Source organism: Engraulis encrasicolus, chromosome 9, assembly GCF_034702125.1.
Source record: "Engraulis encrasicolus isolate BLACKSEA-1 chromosome 9, IST_EnEncr_1.0, whole genome shotgun sequence".
Classification (NCBI taxonomy): domain Eukaryota; kingdom Metazoa; phylum Chordata; class Actinopteri; order Clupeiformes; family Engraulidae; genus Engraulis; species Engraulis encrasicolus.
Window position 1 is genome coordinate 53,046,716 of NC_085865.1, and position 26,013 is coordinate 53,072,728.

The 26,013-nt window shown below is 43.4% G+C and overlaps 2 protein-coding genes and 1 long non-coding RNA gene across 3 annotated transcripts; all 3 read left to right on the forward strand.

Moving 5' to 3' along the window:
* The first annotated feature begins 97 nt into the window (after window positions 1-97).
* On the forward strand, window positions 98-19,976 carry zmp:0000000991 (mucin-2). The gene is made up of 5 exons (XM_063207390.1): window positions 98-702; window positions 3,605-3,729; window positions 12,685-12,859; window positions 14,816-14,861; window positions 15,327-19,976. The coding sequence occupies exons 1-5, from the start codon at window positions 593-595 to the stop codon at window positions 19,854-19,856; spliced, it is 4,986 nt and encodes a 1,661-aa protein (XP_063063460.1). The 5' UTR covers window positions 98-592; the 3' UTR covers window positions 19,857-19,976.
* LOC134455993 (uncharacterized) lies at window positions 3,902-6,036 on the forward strand. The gene is made up of 4 exons (XR_010036217.1): window positions 3,902-4,418; window positions 4,733-4,802; window positions 5,504-5,658; window positions 5,990-6,036. It is a non-coding gene; the product is annotated as an uncharacterized LOC134455993 (long non-coding RNA).
* Window positions 19,977-21,304: 1,328 nt separating the features above from the next.
* On the forward strand, window positions 21,305-25,806 carry c9h11orf65 (chromosome 9 C11orf65 homolog). Its single transcript, XM_063207393.1, has 10 exons — window positions 21,305-21,381; window positions 21,575-21,663; window positions 21,835-21,937; window positions 22,046-22,138; window positions 22,244-22,297; window positions 22,727-22,939; window positions 23,443-23,576; window positions 24,664-24,834; window positions 25,025-25,077; window positions 25,567-25,806. Exons 2-10 carry the CDS (start codon window positions 21,650-21,652, stop codon window positions 25,740-25,742), a joined length of 1,011 nt encoding a protein of 336 aa, XP_063063463.1. The 5' UTR covers window positions 21,305-21,381; window positions 21,575-21,649; the 3' UTR covers window positions 25,743-25,806.
* Window positions 25,807-26,013: the final 207 nt, after the last annotated feature.

Consider the following 26,013-nt stretch of genomic DNA (forward strand, 5'->3'; position numbering starts at 1 on the left):
TCCTTGTACAACACCGCCCTCCGACGTCAAGATGGGAAATTGCATTTACCCGTTCAAAGGAACCAGGCCCATGCAGTCATGTAATGGTTTACTGGAGACATAGGGGCGTATTGTGGAAAATGTGAGGAAATGTTTATGACAAAATGGTTACAGGGGAATGTCGGTCTTCTCTTTTCGCCACAATCACAAGCATCAACTTCTAGGATAGGCTACTTCAAACTTCGGCGTTGTCGTGAACGTCTTCACAACCGCGGCAACTCTTTTCTCGTGTCCTAGATAAGATAGTATTTTCCTCTGGAACAAAACTTCCCAGTCTAAAGTACATCCATGTTTTTGCGCAACATTAACCGGAAATCAGGCTCTAGATCTGCGTTCAGCCGACCCTTGGCTTGGCCATTGCGGACGAGTAGAGTACGGATGGACATCATACTCCAGGTCAAGTAGTCAACAATTGTATGCGCACCGTGATCTTTCCAACTATTCAACTCTTTTCAAAGAAGCACATCCCATGACGTGGGGAAAACACGCCCGAAGGCTTGTGCGAGGAGGTGACCGAACAAGCTCTGTAAGGTGCAGCTAAGCCTACAGTAGAATGTCAACTGGAGAATTCATACGTGTGTTGGAGAAAGGAGAGGTGAACATCCCAGCTGCAGTTATCCTCTGCCACAAGGACTTTGGTGGGAAAGCCTTTCAGCGAGAGAGGTAGGTGCGAATAATGAAAGCGACAATAGCATATCGACCGTGACTAATCCTTCTTAAGGCCACTTGGTCGTCGTAGATCGTCCGTAGGCTAATCAAACATATTCTAAAGTATTCAAGACTTAAAGGAAAGCTACCCTTTGGCGACTTACTTAACTCCCTAAATTCGTGTTAACTTTCTGAACGGATGTAACCATGGTGCGTATTGGACGTTCCACACCTGATTTATTCTTCTTCGTCCCGCCAGTGGCCAAGTGGTAGCCTAATGGGAAGAGTGGTATAGCACTAATTATTAAACGAAATATACCGTATGTAAGATATTGTTAGATTGCCCATAAGCTCAGATGGAAAAGTTAACCAGAAACTCGTCGCTGTAAATAGGCTTCCAAAACAACTTTTACGCACCAAAGCCAAATAATGCGTCACTTGCGCTTTAACAAGTGGATGCCAAGTTCTTTAGTTTTATACCCAAACTGACAACACCCTCTTTATGTAACCAACAGCTACTTGACAGCTGTGCCAAGCCAATACAACTCAAGTGCTGGGATAAGCTGTTATTGTTATAGTAGAAAAATAAAAACACTTTCTTATTAAACAAATTGCTGTTGCTTGTCTGGTGTATCTAACCCATGGGGGAGACTTAATCTGGTGCAGAATTATACTATAATATAGAATTATATTGAGTTATGTCTACAGCTGCTGTTACCAGTTTAAAAATAACATGGAATGTGTGTGAAATGTTCAAGCATTCAATCACTGCACACTGTAGTTCACTAGGGTGTGGATTGCATTGTTTTGTTTCCTACTAGTACAAGAAGTAGTGAGTCAGTGTACATTTTGGATTTGGCCTTGAATTACCTTGACATGTTGAGGTCTTGGCTAAAATTCATAGGCCTACGGAGTGTTTCGGTTACCCTGAGGAGATTTGTATAAGCTGGCTGTGCAAATCCCTCTCTGCAAGTAGTCAGTTTGTAGGATAATGAAAACGGTTTGCTGTCTTCCCTAAAGGTTAAATCTTGAGCAACATGGTCTTCCTCTGAGGCTTATAAACACCACTGTATTATGTTCATGTTTTCCTGAGCTAAAGCGCTCTGCTGCATAATGACTTTGGATATGTTTTAACAAGTTTAGAGCAGAGAGAGTAATGATTAAAAGGAATTTGGCAACTCCGCTGCTGACGGCCTAATGCCAACACCAGGCACAACAGTGTGAGCTAAACATTGACTTGACTGTGACAGCTTGGTTGGTATCTTTTGTCAGCGTTTGAATATGCAAACTTAACAGGTTTGAATATCAATTTGTTACCTCAAAGGTAGCTGTGCTGTGGCTTGATGTTTCAGTCTATTTTGCATCTGTTGTTGTGGGGAAAAAACCTCATGGCCCAAGCCTCAGGTTGTCAGTGTCAGTGGACACTGGACAGCCAAGTGTATGAGTATTTGGCAACAGCGAAGGGAGGGAAAAATGAATTGATTTGATCATGTGTTGCCTTGCAGAATAAGGCAACTGTTCTTTAGCTTTGGCCAAAGCTGCTATCACGTTTGTTGTTGCAAATACAAAATTGAAAACACATGACCCCAGGAGGATCATGTTGTGTATCAGTTGATAGCTTTTCTGATGCTTTTCTGTTTTAGAAGTGGATATTTTTTCTCTTGGCATCAGTGCAGGGCAAAAAGGCTTAACCCCTTAAGACACCGCATTATAAATTAGCTGTTACCAGAATGGCAATGACCAAGTCGTAAAGTATTACTAAAGGCCCTGTGCACTGTCATAGTAGTGTAGTACTATAGTAGTTGACTTTCAATGCCTATTACAGCGTGCCACAGGGGGTACGGCGTGCATTAAAGGGACAGTTTGGTCAATTTCAACATGCAGTTGTAATGCTCACACTACCCTGGACTTGTCAGTGCCTGAGATTTTTTTTTTTTTTTCTTCAGCCGTTTCCGAGATCCTGGTCATTGTAATGGGGGCAGCTCTTTGTTTACATTTCAAAAAAAACATTTTTATTTATTCCCAAAAACATCCAAAAGGTTATAAAACATCAGCAGACAACTAGCAAACAGCAGTACCTTTTGGGAAAATATTTGGAGTTGGCCTATGTTTCATTTTTTAAAAATGTAAACAAACGCTGCCCCCATTAGAATTGCTCATATCTCGGAAAGGGCTGAGCCGAAAAATGTGACATCACCAGGTACTGACAAGTCAAGGGTAGCGTGAGCAATACAACATGAAATTGAAATTGACCAAACTGTCGCTTTAAGGGGCTACATTGATCCGATCATATGTTCCCTTTCAAAATAGGGTAACTGTCCTGTCGCTTGATCGGCCGCCATCACATTCGTGTTGGAAAACAGAAAACTAAGACACATGACCCTGGGACCAGGTTGTCTGTGTCAGCGTTGACAACAGTACGAAGAAACACAAATGCCTAATTTGATGTGGCCATGTGATATTCTCTTTCCGAATATGGTAGCTTGATGCATCAGCAGCTAGTTTTAATGGCTTTTATTGTTTTTGTGCCTTTAGTGTGACAGGACGGTGAGAAAGGAGACAGGGAATGGGCAGGGGAGATAGACAGTGTAGGGTTGGGAAATGAACCGGGCCGGACTGGAACCTTAGACATGCAAGCAGAGTTGTATAAAGTAGAAGTACTCTTACAGATGTAATAACAACATTAGCAGTATGATATTAGATACGTTTAAACCATGTAATATCATGCTACTAGTGTTGTAATTACATGTGTGTGAGCACCTCTACTTCCACTTTATACGACTTTGCATACAAGCCCATATGTGGGAGGCTTAGTGCGAGCAGTTATCACACACACAAAAACCATGACCCTAGGAACAGTTTGTCAGTATTTGCGTCAGTTGATTTGATCTCGCCATGTGTTCTTGTTCCCTTTCAGACTATGGGATGTCAGGGGAGTGGAGACGAGGCATCAGCAGAGCCAACTGAACCACACGAATAATCCTTACAGTGCCTCTCCTCTCTCACAGCTGTCAATCAGCGCAGACGAGCACACAAATACAGGTAAGGCCAGGAGCAGGTGCGGCCGCCCCACTGTCTCATGCAAATACTTTTATATATATCAGTGGGCATGACAGCCTTTAGGGACATTGCATGAAGACTTCAGAAAATGCACCTTTAAAAGGTCAAATAGAAAGGGAAGGGTATGCGTTGCGTTGTTCATGAGCACTTAAAGATCGCCTCTCAACGTTATTTCATTAATATTGCCGTGTTCCCCAATGTTATTGAATGTGTTACGCGTTGGTCCCGTTTAAAAAAACGCTGTGGTTATTTTGTTTCAAGCTGGTGTTTAGGGCCGGAAAAATGGCTTGTTCAGAAACGACAGGGTTTTCCGGCTTTCAGGGCTTACCCTCATGAATATGCGTGACGCGATAAGTAGGTGTCTCTGATTGGCTCCCTCTCATGAATATGCATGACGTGATAATGAGGTCTCTCTGATTGGCTCCCTCCCATGAATGAATGAACCCGCCTCCCCCGCTCGCGCTATGTACAACTTTGGGAAGCTACAAGCTGTTAGCTAGCTTAGCCTACCGGTACTTGGGTCCGTCTGCTGGAAAACATTGTTTTTTGGACTAAAATCTCAACATGTCTTCAGAGATACAGCCATATATATATGATCCTGAGTCAGAGGACGATGGAGAGGTGGAGGAGGAACCGATTCCTCATCGTTTGACGATGAACGTTTCGGAATGGTAATCTCAATGTTTATTATATGTTCTTGTCGTGTTATTACAAGTATGCTTAGCGTTTTAACAATCGCTTTCAACTATGCTTTCTAATAATAATAAACAATGTTGTGACCAAGTTCTGATTCTGTAAGCGTTTTGTCTTTGTAATCTTTTAGTATGTTGATGTTACAACAACCAGAAAGGGTCTTCCTGCTTAATTCCTCCTCTAAAGTAGTGTGCTTGTCTTCAGATAACAGTTCACCAACACAGAATGATCGTTCGGTAATATTACACCAATATGAAGACAGAAATTGTCTAATACCATTCATGTTTGTTAGGTGTTCATGCGACAATTGTGAAAGAATGCCGCTGGAGGAGGAGAACATTTGCTGCCGTGAGATTCCCCAGGTACGATAGACATTTCATCTCTTGCTCAAAAGCTTGTGTGTACAACCGTGTTGGGCAGTAATGCATTTCAAAAGTTACGAACTACTACAATGCATCACTTTTCGCTGTAATGCGGTAATGTAAGGCATTACAGGGCAAAAAGCTGTAACATTTACTACTTTGTTACAATGCTATTAACTCAAGTTGCAATGCATTACAATGACCTGGATTGTGGTGGGTCAGAAAGAAGCTATTCCTGAACCTGGTAGTTTTAGTCTGCATGCTGCCAAAGTAGCATGTAATCACTAATCAGTAATGCATTCGTTTTTGAGTAACTTGCCCAACACTGGTGCGCAATATGCATCATACTCTGATGCTTATGCAGAATACATTTTTGAAGTATAAATGAAAAATAAACTGTTTATTTCCAACACAAGAGGTAACTTGTCTTAGTAAGCAAGCAGATCCATGTACTTCCGTTATGATCAGCAAACGGTTGGCTCAAAAGGGTTTCAGTGTTTTTCAGTAACATCACTGTCTCTCATTGGGTGAAGTGGAGTAAATGGTGTAACAACTATGTTATGCCATGTGCTAGTGTTATAGGTACCAAAAACATATCTTTTTTTTTTTTTTTTTTTTTACTTTGGACACCTCTGCACTTGTGTGATGATGGGTAGCCTTTGTCGTTGATAAATTATACACATTCATGTTCAACTTTTTAGGTAATGACAAGACTGACCGATACCATCACCCCTGTTGCCTGCATGTGCCAACACCCTGGACTGGAACCTGTGTGCCTAAATATATATGCACTGCAGAAAGCCCTCAATGACTTCCGGACAGACCACGGAAGCCTGCGAGTGAGAGGCTACCAAAGGTACTCGTTCTGTAAATCTTCAAAGTTAAAACGGTGTGCACAGGCATGCTGTAGTTGTACTATACTCACTGCACTGTTCAAGTGGCAGTAAAATCAGTCACTTCTATTGTAAAACACACAAATCATACACTACACATCGCTACTTATTTTTTTAATCATTACTCATTGTTCCAGACTGAAAGACATACATATCTGTGCACAGTGATTTATGAAAAAGAAATAACACCGGGGGCTCCTGTAAGAAATTGTGCAATTTATTTACAAATGTTACATAAAAAATGCAAAGGCACAACATTGACAAACGCTGTATACAACATTCTTTGTCTTCCAGACGATGCCGGCATCTGGCCTACAGATGCTTCGTCAGTTGGTGCTGGGGAGAAAAGTCCGCGTTGTCATCCCGGCATGTGTCGTTCGGCGCATCAGACAGGAGTTTCCGGACACGGAGGGCCAGTATGTAGGCTTCAGGGCTGCCCTTGATTGAAGCGGGATCTGTAGGATTCTACAGCTTCTGCCAGTGGAGGGTGGTGGAATGCTGAGGACAGGGGATTCGGAACAGGAATCTTTTCCAGCTCCTCCAAGTATGGCTTAGGGTTTGGGATGACCTCCTCGAACAACAGACTCATCATCTTGTGCACGTAACCTGGGAAATATTGTTCAGTGTAAATATGTATATCCTGTAAAAAAATAATTTGTTACAAATGTAACTTTTCAGTGAAAAGATTAAAACAATTGTGAAATATCTTACGGTATGTTGCTTTTGTCTTCACTGGCTTCACAGAGTATCCTCCCTTTTTGGCCTTGGGGTAGTGGATGCTGTATCTCAAGGTTCCTTTTGTGGTTCTTGCCTGGGTCCGCCCTGCATTTTCATTGAAGTGAAGTGCTGCCAGATAGTGTCTGTAAATGAAATTTAAGAAGCATATGGTTAGTGGCCCTGTGACCTCAATTGAGCATAACCATAGCAAAACGATGCTTTACGAGTAGGAAAACACATTTCTTTTTGGAAGATATAGACATTGCTATTCGTGTCACTGGCACTACTACAAACATGTTGAAAAGGCTGGCGTTTACAAACATATAGTACCTGCACAGCATTCCGATGAAAGGAAAGACCACATTCTTGGGTGTGAACCGCAACATCAGGCTGTGAAAGGCTTCCAGAGTTGACGTCTGGTACCGGGAGCTTAGTTTCTCCACATCATTGAGAACCCTCTTGTTAACAAGAATCTTCTCCATCCTCTGTATGGCTTTGGTACCTGAAAAGATAAAGCGCAATGTAAATATCTCTTCAAAAGGCATTGTCACAACATGCGGCGAGTTCATAATAAAAGTATAACAATAAGTACCTGGTTTAAACCACTTCTTGCGGTCAGGGTGGAGGCATTTCGGGAAGATCGGGTTGTCGTGCTCGTGTTTGTTTTGCATATGGTTCATCACAGATTTCCACTTGGCAAGTTTTTCGGGCCCAGAGGAGGAGGATGTTGCACACCAGTACACGTGGTTGCTGATCCCTCGTTGCCACTTCTTCACCACCTCACAGTCCTTCTCTTTAGCTGCTTTTGCCACCTTCTTGGACAGACCTGAGGGTCACAAGAGGTATTAGTGTACTTCACACTTGTCATCGGGGGCAGATTAAGAAGTTATGGCTCCCTGGGCCAGACACCGTCTTGGCCCCCATACCCCCACAAAAAAACCATACCTTGACCCTGCTAATCAGACATGCTAAGAAAACTACACACAGTGCTCACAGCTAGCAGGTAATGGGACACTATGATACACCCCAGTCCCCCATGCTAGAGAGTTCGGGTGCTATAGAACTTTAAACGTATGCAGTGTGTGCGCAGAGGGACAGCAACACATTTTTGCCAGAGGGTGCTGTGGGTGGGTAGACAATTTGTGTAGGGGGGTGTCGGTGAAAATGTTGTGTTTTTAGATGCAATTACCTGCATTCTTATAAATTTCAGGGCAAGGAATGGCAACCCGACTCACTCCCTCATATTTGGGATGTTGAGATGACAAAATGAGTGTCACATGGCCACGCACATGATGCTATGCAGAGATTACTATAAGCCCAAAAGCGCAACTTTAAATGCTGAACCCACCTAACGGTAATTATGCCTACACAGAAGCCTCATAGGCCTGTTCATTAATCCACCCCTGCTTGTCATGGTCATACATATGAGAATCCTACGTGGAATTAAAAATGCACTTTGTAACCCATAAGGGGGGATACTGGACCTTTCTCCAAATGCCACACATCATAATAATGCGTTATCTTGCGGTCTCTGAGGAACTTCTGGATCTGGGGGTGACGGTCTGTGACAATGTAGTCCACAGCCACACCCTTCGACTCCAACAGCTGCAGTCCTCTTGTGAGTCCCTCTTTCTCCATATTGTGGCTCCCACCGACTTCATTGCTCTGCGAACACATAGAAAGGAAGTATATATTGACTTAACACAAAGCTTATATATATTGCCTAGGACGTAGTGTTGAGTTATAGAGAAAGAAATGTCAGTGAGAGTGAAAGCAGAGCAGATAATGGGCAATGCGGAATTGTGTAAAATGTCCATCATTCTATACACAAGTGCCCACTAAACCTGTACTAGTTTTGAAGGTCAATGATGCTGTTGGTCTCCAGATTCATAAGACTGTAAGTTCCATACTTGGCACAGTGTCCTTAAAATACAAAACAGGGCTGTTATTCAAATTTCATCACACATTTGGGTCCGTATTGCAACAGTTATACATGATGTGTGCAGATAGACAGATGGAAAGAACTAACCAGGTGAATCTGCCCTCATGTCCCCGCCAAGCTTGACTTTTTTGTGCCTCAGAGACTCCACTTCAGTGTCTTGAAGCTGGTGCCATGAGTGAATCACTGCCGCTCAAGGAAACGGTTTGCATGCCTCCGAATGCTGAGTAACTGATGTTTTGGAGGCGCATGGCTTGAAAACATCTATAAATGAAAATATATATGAATAAAATAAAAGACTGAGGCAGCTAGTTTGGTAAACCCTGCCACATGGGGTAATACAAGCTTTATTATTTCATTACGCAAGCAATGAGTTACTTATGAAAAAGTTATTCAAAAACTACACCAGAAAATCCATAAGGTGTTGAAATAAAAAAAGTATACTTTACCTTTTGCACTTGATAGAATGATGATCCACTGAAATATACGGCTGCTGACAGTTGGATGTTGCCTACTGGTGTGCTCTTAATTAGTGGCTGGCTCTTCCATGTCTGAAGAACTCACAGTGGTGGCAGATCTGGTCGATGGATAAAAATGTTCCTCGCCTGTATGTTTTCAACTCTGGTGACTTGCTGCACCTTGGACAGCGCTGGAAGAGTTCCATGATATTCTTTTCAAAAACTATGTATTTTTTGTCGGTTGTGACCAGTTGTTGATGTTGAGAAGCTGTCACTATTACAGATATGACGGAGAAAGAGAAGGGGAGAGAACATTAGTTTTGACAATAAACTCTTCAATACAAATGTGTGTATTTAATGTCTGATGAGAACATGCAGAAGCACTTACGAAAGCTGTGACGATTCTGTTAGCGTGGTCATCGACTGTGCAGCAGGGTCATATGTTGGATCGTGAGGATCAGGATCAGGTAATGAGAGGGTGTCAGTGACGTCAGCAGCAGCTGCAGCAGCGCTGGTGGTGGCCTCCTCCTCCTCCTCCTCTTCCTCCACCCGAGGTCTTTTAGATGGGCGATGTTGAACGGGCCTTATGGGTGTAGAGGATGGTGGGCCCCATGGTGCATCAGAAGTGCCTACTCCTTTGCTTTCACACTTCTTTGCGTCGATGTCGCAATCAAATTGGACTTCTACAGTCAACAAAATGTGTGTTACTGACAGAAGACACTACACACTTTCACATACTGCAATGCCATAACCTGGGTGTTGGGCAGTAATGCATTACAAAAGTAATTAATTACTGCATTTTTTTGCTGTATTGCAGTAATGCAAGGCACTACAGGGGGGGGGGGGGATCTGTAATAGTTACTTAGTTACAATATTAAATAACTGAAATTACAAATGCATTCCAATGACCTGTTTTTTAGGGGTATACAGTGTGGTGGGCCAGAAAGAAGCTATTCCTGAACCTGGAAGTTCTTAGTCTGCATGCTGCCAAAAACACCTCCGGGGTTGGAGGTGAAAAATGCATGCCTCATGAGATTGCTTCAAACTGCAATAAATGACCAGATCTATATCTTGGCCTATTCTTTTTATGAGAGTAACTAAATTAATGCAAAAGTAGTGTAAATATAGCAATGGTGTAGTGTAAGGGATTTGGAAAAGACAGTAACATGTAATCCGTAATGCATTACAGCTTTTGAGTAACTTGCCTAACACTGGCCATAACATACAGAAAGGAGCAGTATAGTAGGGCCTATAGTAACTGCAAGTACCAGTAGCTACACATTCTGGAATAGCATTTTGCTTCAATTCATAATGATCTGCCTCACAAGAAAGAAATGAAATATACAGAAACTGAAACAAAAATGTAATGTATAAACAACAAACCTTTGCTTCTCATGTGAGGGCCTAATGTACGCATTGACACCTGAGTAGTGCGCGTCGAACGGCGAGGTCGGTCTGTCTGAGTGGCAACATGGGTAAAGGGTGGCCTCAGTACTTGAGATGTGCTCTGTAGACAGAAAGAAAACGGGTCCCCAAAGCATTAGCATAACAAATGTGTCAATGACTGCAATTACACATAGGTGAGCTGTGGTGAATATTTTGGAACAGTTTTAGAAACACAGGTTTAGAAACTAGGTACACTTGTGCAGACATCCAAAGTTCCAAAAACTCATTTCAGGGAGATTATCGACCCTTGACACCTCAGACAATCAGAACGGCATTCGTGTTAAAAGGCGTGTATATTAGTGTGCTTTATATCGTCCAGTCTGCATAGAACATCTGCCTGCGATTTCTACTGGGACTTTTGCAGGGCGCACAAGTAATTATCTTTCTCTGTCCCGCATTGCCAATTGGAAAAACGTAGGCTACATAGTCTAAAACCAGGGATATTTTATCTGACTCGCGGGCAACGGGGAGTCGCTTTCAATGAACTTTATGGACACTTAGGATGTCTGCGTGTGTTATTTGGAAATGACCCTTGAAATGAGCACAGCTGCGTCCATCTTCGAGTGCCTGCGCGACCATCCGTAATGGCAATCTGGAGACAGTGATTGTACTCTCGGTGCGCGGCAGCTAAAGCCAATCACCCGATAGTTCAAAAATACCTATACTAACCAAAGCTTTGCCACCATTTCGTGACTTCGAAACATAAACGAATGAGGAGTATAACGTTATACAACAGGTAAACGCAAATTGGGCGTGTTAGTAAGCAAGAAGCACGTTCAAAGCCAGGGCAAAGGGGCGAAAAATAAACACAATTGTTTTGTTTACTCGTTTGAACACACTCCGGTGTACTGCGCGGATTAATCTGAGTTCAGTAGCTCAAAAAAGGGTTCAGTTGCATAAAACATTCTTTTTTTTTGTATAGCCTGGTCACTATCGTGCTGATACAGAACTGGAGCTAGACACACGCCAGTCAGTGGCTGTGGCTATGTAGCTCTAATTCTACCCATATCAGGCTGCCACAGAACGAAACAAGCATGTTGTTAGCCTATTGTAACAAAACACTGGATGCAAAACTTCATAATCCACGACTTACCGCTTGTGGGCTGGTGCCTGTTCTACGTGATGGTATTGACCCAGGTCGTAGAATCAGCCTTGTAGCGAAGCCACGGCTATATTCCCCCATGTTAGTGAAGTCGCTGTCCTGGAAATGTGTGGAACACAACACTAGCGTCTTGTTATATTTAGCTGGTTGTGATGTCCCATAGATGAACTCCAGCCATTTCTTCCGATCATCCTCCTTTTTGGGCAAGAAATGCATCGATGTCGATGCTTTAGTGCCACAAATTGCACACGAACGAGTATGTTCTGCCATGCTAATAAACAGTTAGCTTACTTAGCTTCTCAGAACCGCGGGTCTTCAATCTCTCAACAACTTCCTCTGGGGGGAGGTTCTTATCAAGGGCTCTGGTGAGGGCGGGGAGGGCAGGTTGGGGGTGGGTTGGCCCCTCATTTGCATTAGGAACGCCCCGTTTCGATGTGACGTACGAGAGAAGGGCTTTTCTTATTCGCTCCAGAAACTGCATAATTTATTTAAATTAGGAAACGCGCCAAGGGGAGGTGACGCCCCACTATGGGACCTTGGATGTTTGTGTAGCTATGGGTGACAGTCCGTTTGACAATAGGAACAGGTAAAACCGGGTTTTATGTGAAGTTGGCCTTTAAAAGAACATGTAAAGTGACAAACAATGCATAGCCAAATAATTTATGCAAATATTTCATCTGTGGAGATGAGAGCAATTGCAATGCGGAAAGTCTGTCAGATTTATTTAACAGCGTAAGACACAGCACCTGTTTTCATTTTGCAGTCACCAGAATTGCATAACCAAGTAATGCACTAGTGAAGAATGTTCGCAATGTCATGTTAATGTTGTAATAGAGTAGCAAAGGTTTTCCATTCCACTGGTGGAACAGTGAGTGACTCATTTAACAGTAAAGGTGTGCACAAAACCCTGCCAAAATTGCTTGGTAATGCAATTACAACTTATGTCTTTAATTTTGTAGTAATGTCACAATGTTGTAGTAGTGTTCTTATTCTCCTTGTGGGAAAGGCTAAATGGTGGGTACTAAGTGGATATACTAAAAAGGTAAACAAAGTGAAAATCATTGCTGTTCATTTCTTGATCATTTCTGTCATATACATGTTGTAATAGTGGAATTACATTATTACAACATTAGTATGACAGGAAAACAAATTGTTTTTTTATTTGTTTATCCTTGTAAGATATCCAAATATATTTAATGTTTCTTCCTTCCACTTATGGAACCGTGATGCATTCCTCAGGTGGAATGGTGTGCGCTGAACAATACAGAAAGACATATAAGGAAATTGATTGTTGTTAACGTTTCTGTTGTATTTCTTCCTCCCCCAGACTTCTTCAATGGAAGTGTGCATTCTAACGAAGCCAGTAGCAGTGGTGATATTGAATTGGATAAATCTCCCGACACACCCCCATCACAGTTCAGCTCAGCGTTCCGCCACCACCACCACCACCACCACCACACCTCAGCAGAACAAGACCGGGCGGCCCCAGGTGTGGAGTTCAGGTGAGCTTGCCTCCCTCCCTCTGCCTCACTCTACTCTGCTCTATTACGTAAATGTTCCTGTGCTGTGCCAGGGCTTATTTGCAGTGAATTTCTGCCCTACTCGCCCGCTTGCTTGAACAGGTTTTCTTGTGGAGAGATTAGTAGACAATTATAGTGCCAGTGAAGTTGGGCTTTTTTTTCTTCTTTTTTTCAACACATGTGAACGTTACGGTTTGAAACGGAAATCTGCTGATGGGCATGTTTTGGTTTGACAGTTTGGAAAATAACTCTGGTGAATAAAGTTTTCATATGAAGGCTTTATTTGCAAAACGGTGTATCTCCATTTTATAGAATGTTGGGAAATTGAATTTTTTGAACTGGGCCTTCCATTGAAATGCATTACAAAATGCATTTTATATAGCTTAAAAAAGTATGTTCTCAAAATATTTGACTGGTAGGAATTCACACATGGGTGATATGACCTTCGAACAGTCATTTCCAATAATAAAATGCAAAAGTCAAAAAATGGAGATACACCGTTTTGCAAATAAACCCTTCATATGTAGTGGAATTACACATGCCTAATTTAGTTTCGATCTCAAAAGTTATCATCAATGAGCTTGACTTACACTGCAGATTTTTAGAAAGTTAAAATGAAACATCAAATGATGGTTGGAGGAACCAACATTGAAGTTATTTTAGTTTAAACTTATTTATAGTGCACATGATTTTACATAATCGTCCCTCCATGTGTTCAACACAAAGGCAAACAACAATAAACGATACAAACCTCAATAAAAAGTAAGCTATATTTTAAATTATTTCGAAATTCATACAGCGTATCAAAATCAGCTCATCAATTAATGAGTGTAGATGAATGATAATGCATTTCACACAAGATGAAGCTGATTTAATGTCCATGAGCAATGGAGTGTGGCAGAATGGATAAATGCCACTTCTCTCTGACACCGCTACAGTACAGCATTGCACACAAATGAAGTCAATTAGAGAGTAGACTAGAGTAACGTTTATTAATCCTACAGGATTTTAAGGTGTCTGTCAGCTTACATAAATGGACTTGCTGACCCACTTGACAGCGCACCATTAGTAAGAACCAGTATAGCAGGGAGAGGTGAGATAGGGAGAGACGAGGAAGGAAAAAAGTCACATTCACAATTACTGTTACACCACAGAGATATGTATTTATTTATTCAACGTTTTAGAATGCAGTCTTCGCCTAGCAAAGCACTAGCAGGTTGCCATACCGCTAGGTTGCCATGATCAGATTATGTTATCGCTCAGCCTCACACATGGCACCTGGCTCTGTGTTGCCAGAAGGCCTTTGGACATTGTCATCACCGTGTGACCTAGACTTCCTCGCGTGAGAACACAAGGTGGATCTTTACTCTTCACCACCACATATTTTAACCATGTCCAAATACGGAAGTCTATGAGCAGTCTACTATGAGCCATCAGTCAGGCATGCGTCCGAGTCAGATCTTAAGCAGCACCAACGTCCCTTCCTTCCCTTCCTTTTCTCCCAATATTTGGGTATGGATGGACGTGTTAATTACTTTTCTTTTCCAACAGCATGCACAAGTCACACAAAATACAGATTTGATTGACAGATGTCCTATGTTCATGACCTAGAACTTGAGCGTGGCTTTGAAGCTGCGCTGTGTTGTTGTGTGCTGACACTTTATGGCCCACAGCAGGCTGGAATGCAGAGCTTCTCGTTTGTCTAGATGGATTTTTAAGTCACCAGTGGAATCATCAGTAGCTTTTAAAATGCTTACAGCATGCTGGGGTGAAAACATGTTGCACAAGAGACCCATTTACTTATGTCGGTATGACCTAGAATAGATGTAAAAAAGATATATATTTTTGTTACATTTTGTTATAATTTCTTTCGCTCATGCATAGTTGATTATGGTGTTCTTTTTACTAAGATGTGCTGTATGTTCTTTGTCTACTAAGGGAGTGCAGTCCTACAGGAGTGAGGGAACCATACACTACAACAGGGGTGAGTTATCGCTGATTCTTGGGAACACCTTTGTTAAACAGTGCTCCATAAAATCAATTATTCTGAACATCTTTAACCAAATGTGCTTCCATTTCCTTCCTATGGCAATATGAACAAAAGGAAAGTCATAAAATCTGTTGTGTGTGTCAAACTCATAGATAAGATTAGACCCTTATTTTGTTGACACGATTGAAGCATTTATCTCATCGCCAAAAGACTTTCCATCTTAGTGTGTTTACTTAGTGGGCCGGCATGCGAAGGCAGGGCTGAGATTGTGTTTGCAAGAGATACCATCTCTTCCTCCTAGTGGACTAAGTGTGTCTAACCCACTAAAACGCTTCTCAGTCTGTGCCTACGCACTGCTGTAAATGACTACCGCCTTTTATAACTGCTTTTACAGATTACACCTCGCTGCGTCATTTAAAACAAACATGACATCATTTTATGTACTCTCTCCCTTGGCAGGTGACTAAAGAAGAGCCTCTACAAAACAACCGTCTGGACGGGCAACTGGCCCGACACACTGCTGAGGAAGAGGTGCCATCGCATTTGGAGAATGAACGGGAAGCATCTACTCAATCAGAGAGTGCGTCTGGATCGCACCCCTTTGCTCAGGATTTAACAGATGGGACACAGGAACCTGTCACGTTAAAAAGACTCAGAGAACCAGAAGCCCCTCCTGCGCAAAACAAAGCGAGGGTCATACACGTTAAGGTCACTAAATTTCTGGTGTCCGGGAACCAGAAAAAACAGGGGCCTACGAACACAGACGAACAGAACGGTTCGGGTGAAAAGGTCAGCAGTGGGGGTCGACCAATCGTATGCAAGCTTCTAGAGCTCAAAGAGGAAACCCTTATTCCTTACTCACAGAGTCCTGACTCGAACTCTAACTCTAATTCTAACTCTGCAGCTGATTTGGAGCACAGCTGCGAGGTTGACTCTCCCCCAGACATGTTCACGTCTTCCGTCATGACAGCACTTGTTCCCAACTGGAGCTCTCGGTCCAAGAAACAGAGACCGGGTGGTGGAGATGTGAGTGGCAACAGCAACCCTGCCGGGCAGGAAGTGAAAAGAAGGGGACAGGAAGTCCCTACACCATTGAGTCTCTTCGCTCGTCATGTTGCCCAGCAACCGATTAGTGGAGAGCCTAAGCCCCAAACTGGAGATGTATTTCCTGGGTTGAGCAATAAGGAGAATGCGCACTCCATGTCAACCAGTGGCAGCTCTATTGGCTCACTGACGGGGAGCAATCTCTTTAACCTGAGAAACCGTGAGCCCGCGAAGCAACGTGTCTCACGGGCTTACTCTGCTGGTATGACGGGAGGAAAGGCAGACGTCAAAACCGAGCCTGCCCATCCCCTAACCTCACTGGGAGACACAGTGTTAAGGCCGGTGTCTCCCCATTCTCAGGACCTGCGCTGGTCACGGACGGATGGTCAGACGGCAACTAACCCATTTTCCGCTGATATGAACTCATCTTCTCCAACTCCAACCACTGGCAGCCTCCTCCTTTCCCTCAGGAAAATGAATGCCAGCTCCAAAAGCACAGGCTCGCCATCCTCCCCAACCAGCTCCCTCACTGCTCACAACAAGAAGGGGAATCGCATGTCCCAGCCACTTTCCTTCGCGACACTGCAGAGGAACAGGGCGAAGCCAGAGCAACAACAACACCAACAACTAAGGTCATCTCAGCCCAACAATACCATAAACAAACCGAAGGGGGGCACAGAGTTCTGTCCTTTGCCGTTTTCATCCTCTGAGGAACGACACAGCGAGGGTTTGAGGCCCCGCCTGTTTCTGTATCCCAACAACAACAATTTCCACATGAACACATCATCCACTTACAACAACAGCAGCTCATCCACTTACAACACTACTTCCTGCAGCACTGACAGAGGGCTGTCTCCTACCTCACGGCAATACAGCAATGTCCTAAATGCTACCAAAAACAGTCCTCTCAGCCCCACCCCAGGAACCATGCTGAGGCGGCAACATACTGTTGAGGGGGAGACTCTGCAGCAAGCCAAAACGTTTCACACCCCTGTAGTGAGACGCACTATGAGTAACATGGCTGACACTCTGAACAATAACAACAGGGTTGGGACCATGTTGTCTAAAGAAAACATTGGCACAGGAACGCCCTCACACTCACACTCACGCTCTCACTCTCACTCCTCAGACATGTACGGTGGTGTTTCCAGACCGTATGAGACAGGCCTCAATCTGAACACGTTGTCTCACCACCAAACAGACGAGATGGCACTACGGAGTCCTCCAAGTTTAGCCAATTTCAACATATACGGCAAATCAAATAGCTATGTGGCACAGCATTCAAAGACAATTGATGTGCCGTCTTTGTCCAGCAGGTCAAACAGGAGTGTATCACCAGCTGTAAGTCCCCAGCTCATCACCCCTGTGTCCCCCAGGGTAGACTTCACAGCGTCACGTCCGTCACCCAACCTTTCGTCACCTTTGCTGTTAAAAGATTCCACAAATAAAACTCCATTAGTACAAGAGAGCACTGCAACCGGCCCAAGGCCTCTGTTCATGAGAGATTCAAACATCACAGACAATCCGCTCTTCTCACCTGAGAAAACTCACAGCCCACTTGAAAGGTCTTCCTCCTTCCCTTCGTGGCAAAGGAAGGTGGAGGAGCCTCCTGCAAACATACATCAGTCACCCTTCACTCAAGATACAGTTGAGCGACCAGATTCCTTGTCCCCATCCAGACCCAGAGGTATCTGTGCTCCGATCACGTACTCTTCCCTCAGACATAGTCCAGCCTCCCCCACTTCTCCAGCACCGAACTCCTCAGTCTTGCTCTCTCAAAGAAGAGAAGATCCTTTCTCTCGGAAACTATCTCCACCGCTGCCACAAGAACAGAGCAAAACCCTGTCAAAGGTGCTCGACTCTTCCAGCAGACAAATTTCCAGCCCAGTGCAGAGAAAGAACCTTACAAAAGACAGCGGATCTTCAATCAGAAACTTCTCCAAACCTGAGCCAAATGGAAACCTAAGAACAGGGTTTGAAACCTCCAGCAGACATCTCCCCAGCCCAGCCTCACAGTTCACCTTCGACTTGAGTTCAACTGAGAGGCTGAGGTCTCTCTCAAAGACAGACTCTCCCGTAACCCCAGTCTCGGGATCCACTCTCGGATCCCCCTACAGTTCTAAAGAGAAAGAAAGGTCCCCCATGACTTCTTCCTCACCTTACGAAAGCCTCCGCTCTTCATGGTACATTCCCAGCAGTAGTAGTGCCTCTCCTTCACCTGGGCCCCACCGGCTGGAGAGATCTTCCTCTCTTGGCAGCACGCTGAACACATTAGAAACCGGGGAGGTGGGCAGCACATCACCAGTATCGCCTTATCTTCACTCGCCTTATTTCCTGCTAAAATTCTCAGAGGAGAAACCGAAAGCCGTTGACCTATGGTCAACACAAGCAATGCAGAAGCAACAGCAAAGATCAACTATGCCAATAGTGACGCAGGGGAATGTTAATCAGGGACCAACTGCTACGCAGACTGTGTTAACCACACAGCACATGTCACATGCTAAAAGCCTTGAAAGCTTATCCCCTTCTCAACTTTTATGGTCACCTCTGGAAACTGGGACACAGGCGTTGAAACTACAGGATGACAAGAGGACAATGCTAAGAAATGACACTGCTGAACAAGTATCCAGAATCCGTCCTGAGACAGAAAAAAAGACTCAGCAGCTTGATCCCTCGGTGAGAAGCACTCAAACAGAGCGCAAACAGGAAAGCAAGGATGTGACTGATGCACAGGACCAGAAGTGGAGTTTGTTCCTGTCAAAGACACAGAGAGACAGTTCCTCTCATGACAAGGAAAACAAACCCCGTGCACAGACTCTGGAGAGACCCAAGAAAAAATCGCTAGGAAGTCCATTTGATGTGATGTTGGATCAGTATAGACAACCACTGAGTGGCAAACACAAAGATGAAGCAGCTTTGAAAACTGAAGACCCATGTTTGCACCACAGAGAGACATTGAAATATGGGGTCCAACCGTCACTCAAAGATTCTACCTTGAACTCTCCAGTCTCCAAAAACATGATAAGCCCGGGTCTGGTAATATCAGACCAAGTATCAACCAAACCGCCAAAAGGTAACAAGAGAGATGAGTCACTCTCTAAGGTACCACAAATGGGGGAGCAGCAAAACACTAAAAATCAGAACCAAAGCCATAGGACCAGCTACGTCAACCAGTATGCCACCCTGCCAGCCAACTGGAGGACAAAGGCCAAAGGTTCCTCCAACCTCAGCAATCTCATGGATTTTTACAAGGTTGACACAGACAGTGTGAAGAATTTTTCTAGCACAAGCCAGCCAAGGAGGACAAAAACCACATCCCTGTCTGAATCGAAAAATGACGGCCTCTCCAGCAATGCGTTTGATCAAGATGGACTACTGCACCCAAGTCTGGGACTGTTGTCGTCTCAAACAGACATTAAGTACGGTCTGAACCAGAAACGTTCCTTCTCTGTCAACAGTGTGCAGTCCAGCAGACCCTCGGGTCCTGGACGAATCTCAAGGTCAAGCTCTAGGGCAAGCAGCATCAGTGACCTTACGAGCTTGGACGACCTTGTGACCCTGGAGGCCTTAGGCACGCCAGACGACAAGCACAGCAGCAAATACACCTCCCTTCAAATCGGACAGAGCAACAGATCACCTGAACGCATTTGGAGTCCTGCAAATCTGGAGAAAACTTCCTTCCCGTGGGACAAAGACTCTGACCCTACTCCCCCACCCTCTCCTCCTATGTCGCACAGCCCCAGGCGCTTGTCAAAGGGCCCCAGCTCATCTTCTCCAGGCAGTCGGACTTCTCCTCAAGAGAATCTGTCATCCCCGAGAGGGCACCTGCCATCCAAGGGCTACGCCGTCAACCTGTCAGTGTTTGAGGAGTCCAGTTCTGACTGTGATTCCACAACTGATGATGAGTATTACCTGGATGGGGATGGCGACGAGACAGAACTGTAACTGTGTGTGGGGGGCAGGCGGGTGATGGGAGCTCCATCATTGAGATCTTTAGGTAGTTTCTCCTCAAACAGTCCATCAAGACTGAGTCCTGTGTGTGTGTGTGTGTGTGTGTGTGTGTGTGTGTGTGTGTGTGTGTGTGTGTGTGTGTGTGTGTGTGTGTGTGTGTGTGTGTGTGAGAGAGAGAGAGAGAGTGTGAGTGTGTGTGTGTGTGTGTGTGAGAGAGAGAGAGAGAGAGAGAGAGAGAGAGAGAGAGAGAGAGAGAGAGAGAGAGAGAGAGATTCTATGGAAGCGATGCTTTGAATGTATTGAATTTACTTATTTTCACTGAATGTTTGGTGGGGTATTTATCCAAGGAGGTTTTACTGGGTTGAGTTGACTTACAAACTACAGGATAACATAATATGTTAAGTTTTGTATTTTGGTTATTTTGTGTCCTGTTTGCATTCTAAAGCACTCCAGAAAAAGCCTATTGTCTATTAACAACTGTTATTTTTGTCAAGTAACGCTTTATAATGGATATCATGTTGTAATTATTACCTTTGTTTATATTTATAAAATAATGAAATTCAAACAGCTGTGGTGTACTCTGATATTAATTATTGACTTACAACAGTAGCCTACCATATATTCCATACAACCACATGTGTAATCCTACCTACGCGTAAACTTGATTTGCTCATGATCTTTGCCACATTGCAGTGGATACTCTGGCAAGTAGTATCCCTCTGATGCAGATGAGTGTTTGGTGGTTTTATTTGGAAGAGATGACATCACCTCAACTAGGGCGTTCCCAGGATTATGCCACGCATTATGTGTCGTGCCAAATATTACAATTTATTCTTCCGTTTCAATTAAAAGCTATTAGTTATTTGATGTGGTTGTATTGATGAGCTGACAGCATCTACAGTAGCCTAGGCCTCTGGAATGGTTGGCAAACAGTTTGTCAAATCACACTTTGTTTGAAACTGGATTGTAGTTAGGTGTGGTGTGCTGATGTATTGATGTCACTGGAAAGATTTACATCATCTCATGTTCCCAATAGTAGGAGTCTTTTTTCTTCCATTCTAGATTTTGGCGGAGCTTTCACATTTACCATCTTCCAGGTCCCAGTAGAAATATGAGTTTTACTCCGGCCAAGGCAATAGAATGAAGTTCCTGCCGAGTTATTAGCACAGCATGCCAATCCTTAGAAAATTAGGCTACTAAAATGTAAAATGAATAGCCTATAATAATAGGCTAATGAGACCATTCCACTGAATCAGACCTAGTTCAATAAGCCATAATTCTCAAAGTGGCCACCACGTTAGAATCCAAAAAATGGAAAAAGGGAGAGAAACAAAACGAAGAAAGTAAATTATTCACACGAGAGGAACGACAAATCAAGTTTGAGCCCACCACTCGAATGCGAAAAGCCCTGTGTGCTGTGGAATGACATTGGTTACATTTAGCTACGTTTCTAAGGTAACACAAACTTAGAACTTGGCAGAAACGTCAGCTACTTCATGCTTGGCAAACAGCGCGCAAGGTAGGCCCTTTTCGTGTCTCTGTCAAGTGGAATTTTCTTAGGGTAATTTGGGAGGCCTTGCAGTCGAGGTTATGTGATTGTTGGCTTTGAATATGCAAGCGAAATATACTGATTGAAATCCACAAAGCGTTCTTTTTTCTGTAATTAATGTATCTCTGAAAAGACACAATGTTGCCACTGCTGTCCACCACAGGTTTGTTTGCGGCAGGAAGTAAACGTCTCGTGTCCATGTATTACTCCCATTTATTCAGACGTTGGGAATAAAACCATGCATGCTGACAGGTTAGCATCAAGTGTGGTCTTATTATGTTCCTTTCATTTTTAAACGTTTTTGCACAACCTAAAAAAATCAAGCTCTTAATTTCAGCTACTAAATAAGCGTCTGACTGAGCAGTCTGTGTAGAAGAATCCTATTCCTACCTGAGCAGTTATGCAAACTCATTCTTCTCACAGTGGGCCAGTTGACTTGGATGTCTTCACACAGAGCCACGATGATTATGCAATCCGGTGTAACAAAGCAGCAAGAATCATACAGGGTGTATGGAGAAGACACGTCGTAAGCAGTTTATGTTGGCTGCACCCATTTATAATATTTTAAAGGACAAAATAAATGCACAATAGATTGTTGACTATTTTGCATCGGTAACTGCTCCCTGTAATCTAGGATAGCAGAGTATTCACATATTTCAAGAGACTAATACAATTCCACAACCAAGGAGACCCACGTGTCCTGCTGAGGCATGTCAACCCTAGAGAGGTAACTGACCACTGAATTAATTTGAAAAGTTATTTGAAAGTATCAACTTTATCATCAGTTAATACAGATTCATTTTTATTGATGTGTGCTTACTCCATTTTGTAGGCTGATATGCTGGACTCAGCAGCAGGGGTCTTTATTCGATTTAGACTTGGCGGAGTGAGTAAATCTGACCTTTTGTTTGTTAGAACAACCTTGCATTTCATATTTTATAGGGTCCTCCAATCAAGACCCAGTAGCCTGCCTGTCAAGGAGACAAAAAGATAAATAGCCTACGGTACATAGACATACTGAAATTTGAATTTAATGGCGTTGATGGTTTGTTGACACCCTGATAGTCACACCCTGATAGTTGTCCACAGGGCAGCTTACTTTTTTCTGTGTAACAGGCTGCAATGTTTTACAGTGCATAAGGTAATTAATAGGTAATCCCCCCATCCCTCCCCTGTTATGGACCGCTGACAGGACTCTGAAATACTCTCCCCGCCCCCTGTCAGCTTCCCCGGTTACACACTGTGAGCAAAACATCATCCCAAAATCATGTATTGACATGCCGTATCTCATTGGCCTTTTATCACATCCCACCAGGTCAAGTTTCCACCAAGCATCTACTACAAAATCTTCACCCACCGGCCCATAGTGGACATGTGTGCCAATAGCCCCAAGGACTACACAAACGAGGCCACGAGGCAGCCAGTGCCTCGCCAGGTGCACCTCCTCCACTCGGCTGTCTGCCATGACGACAGGTCAGGCTGGTACAAACGAGTGGACAACAATGGATGGAGAGTGCTCGCAGGCAAGGTGAATTTTATTTTGTTGTTTTATTTATTTTATTGGGGGAGCAATTAACCAGTGCTCTCCCCACATCCTTCTCCATGTTTGAGGTACCCTGAGCATATCACCATCCCGCCGCACTGGTCCCTTGTGGCACCGTTTGGGCTGCCCCCTTGCACGGGTGAGGCATAAATACAATTTCTGTTGTGTGCAGTGAGCACTGCTGTGGAGTGCTGTGTCACAATGACAGTGGGAGTTCCCCAAGTGGGCTGTCACTTAGCTTAAATTTGGCCCTGGACCTGGGGCCCGCCTGTATTGCTGGTGGGGGTCCTATTGTGACCTTGGCAGGCCGTATGGAGCCCTATCTGTTGCTGTCTTTCCCTGGGGCCCTGTATGCAATCGTTCCGTCTAAGTTCGGATGGATTGCGGCAGGACATGCTGTTCAACATTTCCCCGTTGATGGTGGCTGGTCAGCTTGCTTCCTTCGACTGTCATGATCGTGATCATGATTTATTTGTATTTTTCGGCAGGTTGGTGTTTATCCTGATGAAGTCACTGTGGACACAGCGTCGAAGAGGGTCGAGCACCGGCATACCAAGCTGCTGAGGCGTCAGGATGTGGCGAAGAGGAGGAAGCTAAGGAAGATCGAGTGGTTTAAAAAAATGTGAGTCTGTCAGTGTGAAATACAGTCAGGTTCTCATGACCTGCACCTGCTGTTCTTACCATGGCAACGGCAGAACAATTTATTGCGGCTGACAGAAAAGGCTTTGACGAAAAACATAACATGCCTCGAATTTTTGTCTGATATATCGTGGAGGACTGTTTGCAACAGTAGAAGCTGTGAAGAAAAATGTACACCACGCACGTGTTGCTGTGCACAAACTTTCGCCCAAAAAAGTCCCAAAAATACTTTTTAAGTGGAATAATAAGCACATTGATGAGTCTAAAATCTTTTTAATGGTTAGGACTAAGTGCATGGTGCCCTGCACCTCATGAGATGACTGATAAGGATCTTTGTGGAAACAGGCCTATGGTCAGAGTGTCACAAGTCCTGCTGACTGCACTATTGTATTATTGTATTCCTCTTCCTATCATAACTTTTACTGTAAATTGGTCACATACGCATTGTACATGTTTACTCTGATTTAATTTCACCTCGTGTTTGAATAGCTCTTCAGGTCCATGTGCATGGTGACATTAAAAGGTATTGTATTCTGTTGCCTTCTATTGTCTCTGGTCACACATACCATTAACACCAAACATATCAACAATGAGACTGAGAGCAGATCACCACTGTGCAGACAGACATTTGTATACAACAAAGTGGGATATGTACATACAGAAGGTACTGTATAACGCACAGGGCGAGATTTACATCACGGTGTAGAATAGAATAACAGAGTAATATAGTATCAACTACCAGAGATGTCAAAAGTAAAAGTGAAAGCAAACTAAAGAAACACAGTTTCCCTCCAGCACAGGTAATTATCTGAATTATCTGAGTAACTAATAGACCTGTGTACTACTGTACTTGTCTTCCAATCAGCTGACTCTGCACTGGTTGGATCAAGTTTGTGGTGTTTTTGTTGTTGTTTTTTTAGTGTTTTCTATCCTTTCCATCTACCTCATTATGTACAATGGAGTAAATGGTGTAACAGCTATGTAATGTGTCATGTGTTAGTGTTGTACTTACAGTACACCATACATTTACTTTTTACTTTGGACAACTCTACTAAACACTCTGCCTACAGGTATGAGGAAGGGGCCCTGTGTGCGCGGACAGAGGACACAGAGACAGCAGTCTTAGTGGAGAAGTCCACGTTCGGCATGCTGTTTGCTGTGGATCAGCTGGGAGTGGACAACATCGCAGACTGGGAGGTGGATGAGCTGTTGGAGTGGACCAATTCACTCAACTTTGATGAGTTAGTCATTGCATTACAATTGTTCTTTTTTTTGCTGTTGTTGGTTTGTTGTGATGTCAAAGTCCCATTATTTAACACAGATGTTTTGAATTAGGTTTTTATTCAATTAAATGCCATTTTATGTAATTTTTTTAATGGTTTTCGTTTTAAATGTCAGAAGTAACTTAATGTAATGATTCATTCAATTTAGGTATATCAGTGAATGGAAGACGGTAGGCACCAGCCAGTCATCTGTGCAAAAAGGTATTCCTCAATGTTTTTACTAAAAACAAAATGCTATGTTTTGAGTGCATGTTCTACCTCAGCGCCTCATGGATCTTTGGATGTAATCTATCAGTAGTACCACAGTGGCCTCTACTGGCTGAAAAATGTACCAGTAATTAATTATTGTAGTGAAACAAAAATAAGGCTTCACAGCTGAACTCATCTGATGATGTGATGATGACCTGGTTGGTATTCCAAAAACAGGTTTAAGTAAGAAACGTTACCCCTTTGCACAGAGCCTATAACCTTATAGCTATAACCTTACTGTCACCAAAATTGTAATGTCATAGCAATGTTGTTATGATTTAGTTGAGTCTTTTCAGCTATGTGTGAAAGGGCCCGTCAACGGGACCACCTGCGCTACGAGGCTACCTTGGTTTACTACTGAACCAGCTTTTTGGAATGCACCACTGGGATACTTGACCATTTTCACAGACATAATGAACTTGCATGTTTTGCCGTTTGCAGAGAGGAGAGCGGAGCCGTCTGGCATCATCACAAGTGACTATTCCAAGCTGACTCAAAACGACAGCCAGTATGTGACCAACAGCAGCACCCTCTATCCCCAGATGTCAAATCAAATCAAGTCCGAGCATTCATTGGACCCTGCTCCCTTAAACATAGATGGCAGTATATTAATTTGATGCCTGATTTTATGTCAACACAAGCATTTTGATATGAGAAACAGTAAAGAATAAGAATAACCCAGTGCACTTGTTTTTTTTTCTCTGTCTTTCCATCACCAATGGATCCCAACATAATAGTTTGATATGTGGGATTAGTATGCACATTTTGGTTGAAATAATAAAAATTATTTGTCAATACGTTTAAATTTTGATCTGAAATGAAAATAGAAGTTAGGCCTACCCTAGAAATGTCCTGTGTTTACTATCTCAGATGAATGCAATTTGAAAT